At 40.0% G+C, this 17,267-nt stretch overlaps 1 protein-coding gene across 1 annotated transcript; it reads left to right on the forward strand.

Moving 5' to 3' along the window:
- Nucleotides 1–3,493: 3,493 nt before the first annotated feature.
- On the forward strand, nt 3,494–13,578 carry LOC134657563 (serine/threonine-protein kinase pelle). Its single transcript, XM_063513140.1, has 10 exons — nt 3,494–3,658; nt 4,454–4,676; nt 4,891–4,976; nt 5,416–5,496; nt 6,848–6,983; nt 7,807–7,941; nt 9,310–9,436; nt 10,531–10,689; nt 12,615–12,811; nt 13,406–13,578. The coding sequence occupies exons 1-10, from the start codon at nt 3,542–3,544 to the stop codon at nt 13,576–13,578; spliced, it is 1,434 nt and encodes a 477-aa protein (XP_063369210.1). The 5' UTR covers nt 3,494–3,541.
- Nucleotides 13,579–17,267: the final 3,689 nt, after the last annotated feature.

Below are 17,267 nucleotides of genomic sequence, written 5' to 3' on the forward strand. Positions count from 1 at the left end.
TATAATTTTATTTATTTCCTAGTTTAAAATTGTATTTTTATCATAAAACAGCGCAGAGTGCGCCCCTGTCTCGTGTGGTTTCTTGTGTGTTCAAGTGTTCTGTATTTGTTCTAATTCCTGCGTACGAGCGACTCGCACAAAATCGTTTAATTTCACTCCCATTGTCCCACAGTTTTGTAATATTGTCGGAATAAGATCTTTCAGCCACACCACACCCACACCCAAAAAAATCCTTGGTTCTGGTTCGACCTAAAAAAAGAGGCCAAAGCTGTGTTATTTTACTGTAGGTAATCAATGTTTTTATATTTCAGGCAAGAATTTAAATTAACTTTATGACTGAATTGTATTTATTAAGTAGTAATAGGTGAATAATATCCTCCCTCCCCCGACCTTTTATTTTCTTGCCGAAGTGACCTATGAGGTCCAGTGTAAGTACATGCAGGTTCGGCAACGTGCATGTAACACCCATGGAGTTGCAGGTTGCATCGTTCATAGTAGCGACTAGCCACCGCTTGTGGCGAGACGAGACATGTGGTGATCGCAGGCCAGGTTTGTATTTTGTAGCTCTTCCATTAGCAATCTAGTTGAACAAAGAGACAGCCCAGGATCGACCGACCTGAGGGGCTACCGTGAAAACCGAACTTCACATTTTTCTCTGTCACTCTAATTACGTCTTCGTTGGAGTAAAAGAGAAAGATCCCCGCAATTTGCGAAATTCGGTTTTTGCGGTAGCCCCTCTGGCGCTTAAGAACGAGGACGTTCTACGGCCGACCCCAAAAAATGGGAAGAGGCACGGAAAGAAGAAGAATTTTAAAGCTTTTACACAAAACTTGGAGAGATACAAACCCAATATCAATAGGAATAGGTACCTACCTACTTATATGTCGGTCATTTCTTAGGAAAATTTCAAATAATCGATTATGAAGACAACAACCAATTGTTCAAACAATCGATACTAGACTAAAGAAGAATGTCTTATGTTTGTGTCCCCGTTTCAATTCGTTGTTAAGAAATTTAAAATATTGTGTCGACATAACTGAAATGCTCTGGCGTAAAAGAAAATACTAAAACATTCATTTTATATAATTATCGACTTAATGATTGGTTAAAGAGAATTCAAAATTAGTTTCAAGTGTAGGTAACCTAAGTCACTTTGTGAAGGTAGAATATTTTGTTAGGGATGAGTCATTCTTTGATGCATTCTGCGCATATAAATAAATGGTACCAATAAATATAGGTTTTTTTTATTTTTATTATCCTATTATCCAATCCTACAAAACACCGGGCCTTGTAGTAGAATAGAAGGCCTTGCTGTTGCTGCCCTCACTGGCTGTGTTTAATTACCAGTGATCGTTAATTTTCCAGCAATTTTGGTGCAGCATAGTAAAAATAAAGGATTTTCTTCCATTTTTTTCTAGGGAAAGGATTGGTTAAGGTTAATATTACTGTTATTAACCCTAATTATCTATTCCACCTAGAGTAGGGCATACAGATGCTTCTAACCAACATTGCTGCACCAAAATTGCTGGAAAATTAACGATCACTGTTAATTACATAGGTAGGTACACATAATTATATTTTTTTCACAAAAATACCACAAATTTATAAATACCTACCTAATATTGTTCATAAACACCGCGTGTGATTTTACTGGGTAATTTTAACCCGAAGCCACTATGAAAAGGTTGACTTTCGGTAAGCCAATATCCGTCTCTTCACGTTTCATATTTAAATTAGATGTAGTATAAGTAATAGTAAGTTACGCACTTTATTGTACCTACACAATACAGGTAGGTACTTAGGTATTAACTATAGGTATACAATTTCACATAAATGGAGATAGGTAGGTAGGTACATTGTATAGGTACCTTCTTACTGCCAAGTTTGTGCAAAGTCTATTCCAGATCTTTTCTGGATGTATGCTGAGACAGTAAATTATTTATATTATGACTATTATAGTAGAAATAATTTACTTCTCGTAAAGGCCCCTGTACACAATGGGCCAGTGCCGGCCAGTCCAAGGGACGCAGCCATGCGGTAGAATAGCAATATCACTCCCTCTAACGCATAAATGCGTCCCTCAGAATGGCCCACGCTGGCCCATTGTGTACTGGGACCTTAAGATACATAATCATTGCAGTGATATACTAGATATAGGTACAATATAATATCAAATGGAAACAAAGCTGCGGTCCTGTGCAACCGCGTAACGCTAGAAGCATGCGCTAGTTAGCTATTTATAACCACTGTATTGACACATTAACACTAATAGGTACTATTAGCTGTATAGGTGAACCAGGATCTATTGAGGGTGCGCCATGTTGCGGAATTTCACTGGAACTAATTTTTTCATACTACACTGAATTGTCACCCTATACATGAGAATAACAGCGCCCTCTTGACAATTATCATATATTACTGGTCAGGCTATATAAGTCAACCTCACGAACCTCCATATGGCTGTGCCTGCGCCATTTTGAAAAAACTGAATCAACAAAAAATTCTAGTCAAGTAGTGCCGGTATACCGTAAAACTACAAAACTAGAAGAAGAAGAAGAATGAATTCAAAGGTAGAATGAATGAAAAGGCAGAATGAATGCAGAATGCAAAGGATACTTTAAAAAACCGGCCAAGTGCGAGTCGCACTCGCGCACGAAGGGTTCCGTACCATTACGCATAAACCGCCAAAAAAATCACGGTTGTTGTATGAGAGCTCCATTTAAATATTTATTTTATTATATTTTTAGTATTTGTTGTTATAGCGGCAACAGAAATACATCATCTGTGAAAATTTCAACTGTCTAGCTATCACGGTTCATGAGTTACAGCCTTGCAGCCTGGTGACAGACAGACGAACGGACGGACAGATGGACAGCGGAGTCTTAGTAATAGGGTCCCGCTTTTACCCTTTTGGTACGGAACCCTAAAAACAACCTGTAGCTGTAGGTACAGTCACGTTCCGTGATTGTTGAGACTGAAGTTGTAAATTAAACTATTGCACATGGTGCGTGTAATCCGTGCATGTTGAGTTGCGATTGTTTACAAACAGCATACACATATTATGTACACCCTTTGAGTATATACTCAAAGTGTACACCAGATATTTGCGTGTGCACATCATCAAGGGCTATTTAATCAAGTAGTATGGGGATATTATTTCATTGTTTTGCCTTTGCCTTTACTTGGTGTATTATGCCAATACTTGCTTCTGGATGTGTACCTCTATCTCTACATGTGCAAGTTACATGCGCCATGTGCAATTTAAATTGCAAGTCGCATGAAACGAAACCATATTAAAAAAAACAAGTGCAGTGATATACACGCATCAGCTTTCAGCTGCTAGTGTATTAAACAATATAATATAATAATATTATTCGTTTTCGAACGGAACGTGCAAGAGCAGCTGTCAATGTCACTGTCACTGTCATTTTATTTGTCATCGCTCGGCTCGGAATATTTTTTGTTCTTTAGTCACTGTCAGTGATTCCACTTGTTGATTATTTTGCGAAAGCGTAATCCATTCAAGTGTGTCAATGCAAAAATGTACATATACGAGCTACCGTTTGATATTAACAAGAAATTGTGTAGATTATTAGACAATGACGATATTTGGAAGGACTTGGCTGGCCGCATGAATTATTCCGCCTTTGATGTCAACGTAAGTACATACATTTCGTATAACTATTTGGGATTTTCCCCGGTACATTATTGGATAATCGGAAATTACGTCCCCACTTTTTGTGATTCTCCCGAGCTAAACCGGTTTCTACTGTATATTTTATTTTATTTTTGAAGATTTGTTTTAGAATTCTAAGAATACATTCATTCAATAAATTTTATACTAAGACCATATTACCAAAAGTAGTTGGCAAGTTGTTTGGCCACGTTTACCGGCTAAATGGTTAAAAATTCAATGGTTTCTCTTAGATATCATGCAGATACTAAGAAATAAAACATTACACATTATTTGTTTTTCTTACTTGTTAATGTATTATTAACTATAGGATAGGTATTATGAACTATTTAATCCAAGGTAAAGCAAATGGTATAAATTATTTATTGGAAATTGAACATAACAATTGTATGAACTTAAATCCAAACTGGTACAGTATACCTACAAGTCAATAATTATGACTAAATTTAGTAAATTATCTCTGATAAGTATTTTATTCAAAAAATATATTAAATAGGTTAAAGTAATTGAAATAAAAATGTTAGACTATTGCTTCATATGGTAATTTTTTCAGGGTTTGAAAGGATAATTATTAATGATTGATAAATTGATAATTATCGTGATCATTATGCCTCATAATTATCGATATGATAATAACCTAATAAAATTTATAAAAAATAGCAAAAAACGCCCAAGTTATCAAAGACTATAATTATCTGGATAATTTCGAACCCTGCCATTTTTCATTCAACTAAAAATGATTTTACCATACACTACTAGGAAATCGAGCAAACTGCGAAACGTCAAACGACATCACCAACAAGCTTGCTCCTCATACGATGGGGCCAGTTCAACCACAGGGCGGAGGAGTTACTCGTACTGCTGTACCGGATGAAACACTACCCGGCTATGTCGTGCCTTATACCGGTTGTGGATAAGAAGTTTCAGAAGTTAGCGAATAAACACGATGTTTGTGGAGCGGGGAATACTGCACCGGTTGAGGGTAATATTCTTATTTCTGTGGGTAATATAACTAATATATAACTTGGAACTGGACCATATTTGAAATGCATAAATTTTATATGTTTAAACATGCTGTGGATTAAAAATTAAATTAAGACTTATTTTTGTAAGAAATAACATACTTTGCTGCCCTAAAAATGGTTCTATATAATTCATATTGTTTTTATTTTCCTTCAATTTTTTTAATGTTACAGAAAACTTGAAAAGGCACAAAACAACAACAAAAAGTGAAAGTATACCTCTACCTGTGATGTTAATAGAAAACAAAGGTCAAATTAAGGTAATTTAGGACATTAATACACTATTAACTAATTATTTTGTGCAATAATTACTTGATTTTTACTAAGAATCAGTATAAAGTTCCCTGTAACTCAATTGACTTGTAATTAAATTAACCATAATTGATAAACTTGATATATTGTTTAATTCAACTATAACAAATAATATTCCTTATGAACTTGCGGTGAACTCAGAAATTTCAGTGAACTTCATTCACTAAAAAGATGGGTACCTAGTCTACCTACAGACCTTAGATTAGAGCAACTACCACATATCTACATAATGACTACATAATGATTGTATTATGTTAATATCCAAGGAGTTTGTGTGGAGAACTGATTGTTCCCTTTCCTCTTAAACACTGCTGTCCTCTTAAACACTTCTGTGCTGCCCTCTACAGTTAATGCACAGTTCCTATAATAATTTTGTACGGTTTACAGGACGCCCACATGGTGCCTTTGCCAGTGTCGAATACAAATGGCCGCACTTCGACAACGGAGTCAAGTACCGACGTGTCTATGGTAATTCTCAAACTTTGCTTACAAGCAGACAGACAGAGGCCAGAATAGAAACAGAGGCCTTTTACTCAACCATCTAAGAGAACCACATACATACATCACTGGCTCAGTGACCCTAAAAGGATCTTGGCCTCTGACACAAGAGAGCGCCACTCTGCCCTATCCTGCGCCATTTCATGCCAGTTGGGTATTCCGAGGGTGGACAGGTCTTTTAGGGTTTCGTCACTCCAGCGGTATCTGGGACGCCCAGACGGCCGTTTTCCGCCACATACGCTCTTCTCACAGCACGATCCTCCCCCATCCCCCCCCCCCCAGGTGACCAAGCCAGCGGAGTCAGCGGAGAGAACCTCACTATATAAATAAATATTTTGGAGAACAATTTGTGTCAAGTTGAAATAAAAAGCGGCCAAGTGCGAGTCGGACTCGCCCATGAAGGGTTCCGTATTTATCATATATTTTTTTTAGTTTTATCATTCTCTTATTTTAGAAGTTACAGGGGGGGACACATTTTACCACTTTGGAAGTGTCTCTCGCGCAAACTATTCAGTTTAGAAAAAAATGATATTAGAAACCTCAATATCATTTTTGAAGACCTATCCATAGATACCCCACACGTATGGGTTTGATGAAAAAAATTTTTTTAGTTTCAGTTCTAAGTATGGGGAACCCCCAAAATTTATTGTTATTTTTCTATTTTTGTGTGATAATCATACCCCGGCCGGCGAGAGCAAAAATGCGTCTGCTCCTAGTGCTTAATTAAATATCGACTATTCTATCGACATATGGATGTCGATAGAATAGTCGACTTTTAATTAAGCACAATTTTTTTTTTTTACTGAGCCATTAGTATTTGTTATTTATTTCAACTTGATACCTCCACGCGTTTCTAAGAATAACCCTAAAACAATTTTAAACTGAATAAATACAAACACTTGGTTTTAATTTTGTTTACAACAATAATTAATACTTCTGCATATCATAACGGTGGTCCAGTACATCGTGTTGTTTTTATCGACATCGACCAAAGTGTGTGTCCACGCACTATTAAGCTGTCAACGCATTTTTGCTCTCGCCGGCCGGGGTATGGTGATAATCTTAATGCGGTTCACAGAATACATCTACTTACCAAGTTTCAATAGTATAGTTCTTATATTTTCGGAAAAAAGTGGCTGTGACATACGGACGGACGGACAGACGGACAGACAGATATAACGAATCCATAAGGGTTCCGTTTTTTGCCATTTGGCTACGGAACCCTAAAAACATTTGTCCTTACCAGAAATTAGAAACCGGGAAGACCTACTCCGTAAGCAGGGTCTAGAATGCCGTTGTTATTTATCATTGGTTTCACCAGGACGCTGGTCCCGTGGAAGACGAGCTGATGAAGACCACGATCCCTGTGATGCAGTACAGAGACCTCGAGGAAGCCACGGGAAACTGGTCTCAGAGCAACCTGCTCGGCAGAGGAGGGTTCGGGCAGGTGTACAAAGGTAACGGAGGTGTCTCGTGAAAGTCAGCTACCGCTCCGTCGGTGATAGACGTTTACTAATGTTTAATAGTACATTATTGTCGAGGATCGGAAGTAGCTACTTGCTGGCTGAGGATTCGTTTTAAACGGACGACCTTGGGAGTCCGTTTAATTGAATCCGAAGCCAGCAAGTAGCCTTCCAGCCGAGTCATATATAGTGCTTTTCTTAAAAATGGTGCAAGAAATATAAATATTTTACAGAAGCAACGTTCTAATTTTCACAGAAAAAAGTAAAACCATTAAAAAGATTTGCTTGCCGCCTTTAAAAAAAAGAAGTGTATTTTTCTGCTGAAAATACGCCAACCTATTTGAGACACCTAAATAGTCGCCGTACCAACATTAAGCCTTTAACAGACTATCGCACCGCACCGCGACCTTGGAGCGTCGCACCCATAAGTGAGAGCGAGAAAGAGATATCCGTTTCTCGCTCTCACTTATGAGTGCGACGCTCCAAGGTCGCGGTGCGGTGCGATAGTCTGTTACAGGCTTTATAATAATAAGTGCTGAATTGCTGATCATCTGTTTGGCTGTTTAAGGGACCTATGCCTTCATTTGATATGGCCATTTAAAGTTTTAAAAAGTTTGGAACTCGTTAAATAATGGAATTTGTATGCAACATTGCAGTCCCGAAATCAATGTTTTTAACTTTTTAATTTTTTGAATGACCATAAACTACGCACTTCGCGACCTATTTTTTAACCGGCAACGTCGACTTTGCTGTCCTATTTTGAGAAAAGTAACTTACACCATATGTAAATCCCATTAAAGTTCACTTTCCTTTGCAGGTGAATGGAAACTCCTGCCCGTTGCTGTGAAAGTTCTCAGCAGTAAAGACAACCACAAGGAGCTGATCAGGGAACTGACCAGCGATCAGTTCAGACATGACAACATATTGCCTTTGTATGGATACAGCGTTGGAGGTACGTTTTTTTCAATAGTATTTTATACAATCGTGATATAATGGAGAGCTTTTCAGTTAAGTACCGTGTTTAGGCAACGAAGTTTGTTGAGTCGACAAAAATAATACTTTAAACTAGTAGAATCATATAGGTAAAGAAACCAAAAGTATACAGCTAAGATGCGCGAGCAGCCGCGATACCTTCATACTCGTACGCGACCCGGCCCCGCGCCCCGCGCACCCGGCCGGTTGGTCAACGACACCTTCTCGTAACTCATGAGGCCCTGGTACTTGATCCGCGCTAAATTCAATTTTTAGACAGTTTTTTCTCGATTTTTAGGGTTCCGTAGCCAAATGGCAAAAAACGGAACCCTTATAGATTCGTCATGTCTGTCTGTCTGTCCGTCTGTCTGTCTGTCCGTCCGTATGTCACAGCCACTTTTCTCCGAAACTATAAGAACTATACTGTTGAAACTTGGTAAGTAGATGTATTCTGTGAACCGCATTAAGATTTTCACACAAAAATAGAAAAAAAAACAATAAATTTTTGGGGTTCCCCATACTTCGAACTGAAACTCAAAATTTTTTTTCATCAAACCCATACGTGTGGGGTATCTATGGATAGGTCTTCAAAAATGATATTGAGGTTTCTAATATCATTTTTTTCTAAACTGAATAGTTTGCGCGAGAGACACTTCCAAAGTGGTAAAATGTGTGTCCCCCCCCCGTAACTTCTAAAATAAGAGAATGATAAAACTAAAAAAAATATATGATGTACATTACCATGTAAACTTCCACCGAAAATTGGTTTGAACGAGATCTAGTAAGTAGTTTTTTTTTATACGTCATAAATCGCCTAAATACGGAACCCTTCATGGGCGAGTCCGACTCGCACTTGGCCGCTTTTTACACATTTAATTGTACAACGGGACTTAATCGCGTATTAAGTTTTAAGATTTACCTCCGACGTTTCGAGGACGGCGTTGTCCTCGTGGTCTCGGAGAAGACGGGTTAATATTGACATCAATATCTTCCGCCGTCCTCGAAACGTCAGAGGTAAATCTTAAAACTTTAAGTTTTTTACGCGATTAAGTCCCGTTGTACAATTTAATATTTATAAATGCTCGAACAGACAGCAGCACTCTTAACTGTCCATCGGTGGACCTTATGCATTTTGTAATAAAGTTTACGAACGGTCAGTTAACAGTGTGGGCGATGGTACAGCTTCCATAGCCAATTGGTATTTTTATTTCATGAAAATAATATCGATGCACAGAAAAATTGTTAAAAATTTAAACGACGGCGGAATTTCTAAATGCATTATTATTCCACGTAAAAAAAGGCTCTTTAATAAAATATACTTTTAAATATAGTTTTGTTTTATTTTCAGGTCCAAAAGTGTGTCTAGTGTACCAACTAATGACGGGAGGGTCTCTGGACCACAGGCTCAAGTGTGCCACGTATCACCCCCCCTTGACTTGGTGCCAGCGGTACATGATAGCGCAGGGGGTTGCTAGGTACGTGTCACAGTTTCTTTCAAAAGTGTGTTTAGTGTACCAGCTAATGACGGGAGGGTCTCTGGACCACAGGCTCAAGTGTGCCACGTATCACCCCCTTTGACTTAGTGCCAGCGGTACATGATAGCGCAGGGGGTTGCTAGGTACGTGTCACAGTTTCTTTCAAAAGTGTGTTTAGTGTACCAGCTAATGACGGGAGGGTCTCTGGACCACAGGCTCAAGTGTGCCACGTATCACCCCCTTTGACTTAGTGCCAGCGGTACATGATAGCGCAGGGGGTTGCTAGGTACGTGTCACAGTTTCTTTCCAAAAGTGTGTTTAGTGTACCAACTAATGACGGGAGGGTCTCTGGACCACAGGCTCAAGTGTGCCACGTATCACCCCCCCTTGACTTGGTGCCAGCGGTACATGATAGCGCAGCGGGTTGCTAGGTACGTGTCACAGTTTCTTTCAAAAGTGTGTCTAGTGTACCAACTAATGACGGGAGGGTCTCTGGACCACAGGCTCAAGTGTGCCACGTATCACCCCCCCTTGACTTGGTGCCAGCGGTACATGATAGCGCAGGGGGTTGCTAGGTACGTGTCACAGTCTCTTTCAAAAGTGTCTAGTGTACCAACTAATGACGGCAGGGTCTCTGGACCATAGATTAGTATATGTTATTACTGTAATTGATAAGAAACTCTCGCATATTTCACGTTCACGACTCTACTAGTGCTGCCCCTAGCGGACCTGCTTTCAATTAATGAGACTGTATATACAGTAACACGCACACATGTACACACACATACGCACACATACACATACCTGTGGGCTCTTTACCTATACAGGTAGAGTCTGTGCGGAAAGAGAAGAGTCGTGGTACGTATGGGGCCCAAATGGGGCATTATCTATGAAAAGGGACCTTATTGTCGATGGCGCTTACGCCGCACAGCGTCGCGCGGCATTGTATTTATATCGGAGCATCGTTAATAATGGCGTAAGCGCCATCGACAATAAGGTCCCTTTTCATAGATAACGTCACAAATACATTCCACGACTCTTCCCTTTCCGAACTCTAGCATACTGATTATTGACCCTCACATTGTCCATTTCAGGGGTCTTTCCTACCTCCACACGATGTGTCGGCCTCCGTTGATACACGGCGACATAAAACCGGCCAACATACTTCTAGATCAATGCACTATGCCTAAAATTGGTGACTTCGGTCTGGCGAGGCGAGGAACACACGCCGACCGACCGTTACTTGTGTCGAAGTATGTAATTCCAACGGGTCTCTATTGTTTCCAAAATAGTTTTAAGTCATAATGTATTGTTTGGCCGCATTTTCGTTAGTCAAAATTCATTTGGTTCAGAAACGCGTCACTTTTCAGGATTGCCATAAAACAAACCTAACCTAACCTATCTATAGGATAACCTAACGAAAATCCTGAAATGTTAACAGTTTCAGTTTTATGAGTAATGATAATATGACAAACATTATGACTTAAAACTTTATTGGTCTAAGAGCTAGCCACGGAAATAGGTATGCAATTTATAGAGCAACGAAATCCCTCTAGTTAGTGTGCCATACTATCATTATTAATTAATCCGGTCGCCTGGCAGCAGTTCAGCGGTGGGTGTGAGAGTGGTTGGACAACAAAGGGGTTGTAAAATAAATCGAAGGTGTGCAATTTATAGAGATCTGTGTTTGGTGTGATATTATAGCTAATTATGTATTTAATTCAAATATAACAATGTCAGGCGTTTTTTATTTGGGGGAAAAGTAATGCCAGGTGATGAAAGTACACAAACCACTTGAGCGCCTGCAGGAAGACCATGAGCAAATTGCACCTGACTCACAATTGCTTTACGCATAGTCGTATATGTCTTCTACTTTTTCTTAACCCTTACCTAGGATAAGGCGAGGGAAAATAGGACCATATGTGGGTGTTTTCTAAAATAAATATTGAAAACCCGATTCTCCCAGATCCTGGTGTTTTTGGGTTCTTTCAACTCAGAATCACCAGCATATTTAATCCTGGTGGTAAAAAAATTGTCCCAAAATTTTGTATGAAAATTGTACATTCCACTACGTCACGTTACATACAAGTGAAAATTTTTCTCATACTAAAAACGTGACGTAATGGAATGGACATTTTGGGACATCTTTTTAGGGTTCCGTAGCCAAATGGCAAAAAACGGAACCCTTATAGATTCGTCATGTCTGTCTGTCTGTCTGTCCGTCTGTCTGTCCGTCCGTATGTCACAGCCACTTTTCTCCGAAACTATAAGAACTATACTGTTGAAACTTGGTAAGTAGATGTATTCTGTGAACCGCATTAAGATTTTCACACAAAAATAGAAAAAAAAAACAATAAATTTTTGGGGTTCCCCATACTTCGAACTGAAACTCAAAATTTTTTTTTTCATTAAACCCATACGTGTGGGGTATGATACCCCACGTCTGGCAAAGGGTATGGTGAGTTAAGCCTTATGCAATACCCTTACAAAACCCTCTATAAGGGATAGCGGGCGGGTCCCTGGGGGTATCTATGGATAGGTCTTCAAAAATGATATTGAGGTTTCTAATATCATTTTTTTCTAAACTGAATAGTTTGCGCGAGAGACAGTTCCAAAGTGGTAAAATGTGTGTCCCCCCCCCCCTGTAACTTCTAAAATAAGAGAATGATAAAACTAAAAAAAATATATGATGTACATTACCATGTAAACTTCCACCGAAAATTGGTTTGAACGAGATCTAGTAAGAAGTTTTTTTTAATACGTCATAAATCGCCTAAATACGGAACCCTTCATGGGCGAGTCCGACTCGCACTTGGCCGCTTTTTTTAATGGTAGGATGGAGAGTGCTGTCGATTCTGAGTAGAATGAGCCCAAGAATGTCCAGATTTGAAAGAATCGGGTTTTCGATATTTATTTTAGAAAAAGCCCATGTACTGTAAGTATTTTTACAGTACATATGGGGCTACTTTTCCGCACTAGTGCGTAAAATAGCACTTTTCGTGCGTATGTCGAAACTTTAAAGTGCCATATGTACTGAAAAACGTTGTTCGACACACGTGCGAATAGGTAATTCGCAACTCGTGTCGATTTAAAACTCCCTTCGGTCGTGTTTTAATTTATCGCCACTCGTTTCGAATTTCCTCTTTTTCGCACTTGTATCGAAAATAACTATTTTCAGGATCCACGGCACCCGCCCCTACATTCCAAACGAGTATCTCCGCTCACACCGAATATCTCCAGCAGTTGACGTATTCAGCTATGGGGTGGTGTTATTCGAAATGGCCACAGTACAGAAACCTTTGGATCCTGATCGACGGAAGGAGTTGCTCAGCGATTATATGCACTCCAAGGCTCAGCAGCAGGGCTTCGACATGGGTAAGTGTCGCGGAGTTGGGTCTTCGGCCTTCGCAATTAAAGTCTACTTTTTTATTTGGTAGACTGAAATGACAGTTAATAGTATGAAATGACATTTCATGTCCATACTATTAACTGTCATTTCAGTCTACCGAATAAAAAAATAGACTTTAAGAGGGAAGAATTGTTTCTGACAATAGGCATTTTTTTCATACAATTTGGAAATTGAACAACATAAATGGATTTCGGGAGAAAACGGTTTCTAGTTCTACTGAAACTTAACAAATCACTTTGATTTTCATGTCGATCGCTTCAGCGTAATAATAATATGCGCTTTAAAAAAAATTTGTATAAGTTGTGGGAAGAGCGGCTGTCGGATGCTTTGGGTTTTCGGCCTTACGCGGTGCTCGGCCTTCAGCCTTTGTATAAGGACACTCGTTCTGGCCTTCGGCCTCGCGTGTAGGCACGCCGCTCCGGGACGCTTTGAGCCTTAGGCCCCGCGCGGTTTTCGTATTTTTTTTTCTGTAATTTTTTTTTCTTTCTCGCGCATGAGAGGAGGCCTGTGCCCAGCAGTGGGACGTATAAAGGCTGAATTTTTTTTTTCTTTATTAACAGCGACATTAGAAGACCCAAAGCTCATTAACACAGCGGAGTCGTACCCCCAGCTGTGCCGCTTGTTCATCGAGCTGGGGCTGCGCTGCGCGTGGCAGGCGAGCGCGCGCAGCCCCGCCATGCGCGACGTGTACGCCGCGCTGCGCGCCATGCCCGTGCCCACGGACTGGCTGTGACCGTGACTATACACATGACTATACACGTGACTATACACATGCGCGACGTGTACGCCGCGCTGCGCGCCATGCCCGTGCCCACGGACTGGCTGTGACCGTGACTATACACATGACTATACACGTGACTATACACATGCGCGACGTGTACGCCGCGCTGCGCGCCATGCCCGTGCCCACGGACTGGCTGTGACTGTGACTATACACATGACTATACACGTGACTATACACATGCGCGACGTGTACGCCGCGCTGCGCGCCATGCCCGTGCCCACGGACTGGCTGTGACTGTGACTATACACATGACTATACACGTGACTATACACATGCGCGACGTGTACGCCGCGCTGCGCGCCATGCCCGTGCCCACGGACTGGCTGTGACCGTGACTATACACATGACTATACACGTGACTATATACATGCGCGACGTGTACGCCGCGCTGCGCGCCATGCCCGTGCCCACGGACTGGCTGTGACCGTGACTATACACATGACTATACACGTGACTATACACGTGACTATACACGTGACTATACACGTGACTATACACATGCGCGACGTGTACGCCGCGCTGCGCGCCATGCCCGTGCCCACGGACTGGCTGTGACCGTGACTATACACATGACTATACACGTGACTATACACGTGACTATACACGTGACTATACACATGCGCGACGTGTACGCCGCGCTGCGCGCCATGCCCGTGCCCACAGACTGGCTGTGACTATGACTACGGAACCAAAAACCTATACTCATCCTTTTCTTTTGGGTGCTAGTACCAGGGCTCGGAACCGGTTTTTTTGTAAAACCCAAAATAGCCCAATATTTATAATTATATAGTGTAAGACAAAGATAGTATGAATCTCTCTGTCTACGAGTATGTTTGAAATGGAACAGTAATCAGTATTCACACCAAAATAAACAAACACTAGTGTCCAACCGAAGATTTGGTTTCGGCCAGTTTCGGCCGTAGTTTCGGTTTCGGCCAGTTTCGGCCGTAGTTTCGGTTTCGGCCAGTTTCGGCCGTAGTTTCGGTTTCGGCCAGTTTCGGCCGTAGTTTCGGTTTCGGCCAGTTTCGGCCGTAGTTTTGGTTTCGTCCAAAAACGGCCGAATCTTTAGGTCGTACTTACTTACGAAACGGTGCGAGGGGCGGCTGAAAAGTTCGCGGTCTTAAAAAAAAGAGTATTAAAGTAAATGTTAATTATTAATCGTTAGTAACGGCGGCAACATTTAAACCGCCAAATAGGCGGGGAAAAAAGTAGCTTCAGTTTTTTTTTTCTAGCTTAGGCCGCGAATATTTCAGCCTCCCCTCGTACTATGAATCTAAACTATGTGACAAAAAAGTTGGGGAACAAAACAAGTCTGGAGTATACAGAAGTTAATTGGTTTAAAACACAGATTTCCCTAATGAGGGCGCCACTTGACGATCGACGCAGTCTTAATATATATATAAAGCGGTTTTATGACATTTTTTCAACGATAATAACAGGTCTACAAAAGTTTAGATTTCGACCGAAACCAGAGCCAAAGCCGAACCTTCATAAAAACATGTTTCGGTCGGACACTAACAAACACTGACCAATGACATTCCATTTGAGACCTTGGAAAATGACTGCTTTTGAAGCCAGGGACTCTACGTGTTGGCTTCGGCTCCGGGCACTCCAAAGGTCCGGAACACCATTGTTCCGTGATGGGAAAGACATGTCATATTAGAAATCAGTCCTGGATACAAAGTTAAGTGCACTTAGTAACAATCGAATTTGTAAATAATTAGGTACGTATAATAGATTATTTTTTATATAATGTTACTTTTAGATTTTCTTTATGTGTAATCGGTTCTAGTATTTTACATTATCACAGCTAGTCATAACCACATTTTACTCAATGATATTAATGTATTTTTAAATTCATTTAACGGCAATTTAATTAACACTAAAATAAATAAGTTTTGGTTCTAGTGTACCTTAATGTATGCAGGTATAATTCTTATTTAAAAAATGCCTTTAATTTTAAGAAAATAATTTGTATGTGACCTTAACTGATCCACTTATCTCAGGCTGTGGGTTAAGTAGTTGCGAGGTGATTTTCTAGTAAAAGTTTTAATTAGCCATAAAATAATAATTTGTAATCAATATAAAATTAAATTAAATGAATAATTATAATTTCTTGTTAAAATGTACTTAAGTGTAAAATTTATTGTGACATGTGTATGATATTATACCAACGCGACAAACAGACGCGGGGGGGGGGGGGTTTGTTTTATAAGGTGTAGTGATATGAATTATGAAGTTGTTGCGATAAGGAAACAAAATTAAATTAAAATATTCATTTATTATTAACACTGACATTTATTTAAATCTATTGTCACATGAATGAGAGCATCATACGATTTCATATTTAGTATATCCGATTTACATATTATAAATTCTATATTAAACATTTATTAAAATACTTCAATACTACATATAATATTTAAAACTTTCGCGTTTTGAACACATATTAATTCACATTTATAGACGGGTCTAACGCGAAATTTATTCAATTACCTTTATTTACCGACGTTTCGACACAGGTTTCACAGGTTTCAGTTAGCCGCGACCACGACCAGTGAAACCTGTGTCACAGAACAAATAACAGTACTAGGTACAGAAGACTCACTCTCTAACAAAACGCGTCTGTTACGATCAGCACAGATATGGCCGCTAGGTGGCGACAGCGCCACGCGCGGCTTATGGATAGCCCAAAATTGGTGCGGAACGGATGTACTTTTAGCTACCTGTAGCAAAGCGACGAAATCGCGGAGTGAGACACGCCTGTGTCGAAACGTCGGTAAATAAAGGTAATTGTATAAATTTCGCGTTAGACCCGTCTATAAATAAATGTGAGTTAATATGTACTTCAATACTGTCTTAACAATTTATATTTTGATCTATGCTTACGGTGCCGTGTCCACACTCGTTGTACATCAGTGGACCTTATGGCTTTTGTAATAAGGTCCACGATGGACAGTTAAGAGTGTTGCTGTTTGTTTGTGGTGATCACAGACAAGACATCCTCCAGACTGAGCATAGTAGCGCTACCCCCTCTGCCACAAACATACGGTAGTTTTACTCCATTTTCGAGTCAAAGTGTCTTTGTGTGACGTCCGTGTGTTTGAACGGACCAATCACGGCACGGGACTCGCTCGCCTCGTCCCCCGCACCCCAGTATTTTTGGCAGCATCGGTTTCATGAAATAATTGCTCTAAACTCCGTCTAGAGGATTCCTATAGTCTATGGTGGTGATATATCATATCAACAGCAAAATTTCATATTTTAATGCTTGAAGCTCTTTGAGCTGTAGACCTCGCATAACTTAAAACTGAATAAACGTATGGCTGCGCCATTTTGAAAATTTTCCATTGACTGAAACGACAAAAATCATTGAACATGCTCACGAAACTTTCATACCATAGAAGTTCCCGAAATTTTTCCATGTGGAAATTTCCCTATTTTCGAAACTTACCGAGGATTAAAACATCACCAAGACGATCAACAACTTAGAAAACAAAGCAAGTACATATTTTGAAATTGAACCAACTGTAATATTAATACAATTTTAGCGTCACTGACTTTTAAAATACCTACATACTAAAATACATATCATACTTTTACTTACGCACCCAATTTTGTCACACAGCCTTAGGTTG

This window comes from Cydia amplana, chromosome 20, assembly GCF_948474715.1.
Source record: "Cydia amplana chromosome 20, ilCydAmpl1.1, whole genome shotgun sequence".
Taxonomy (NCBI): Eukaryota; Metazoa; Arthropoda; class Insecta; order Lepidoptera; family Tortricidae; genus Cydia; species Cydia amplana.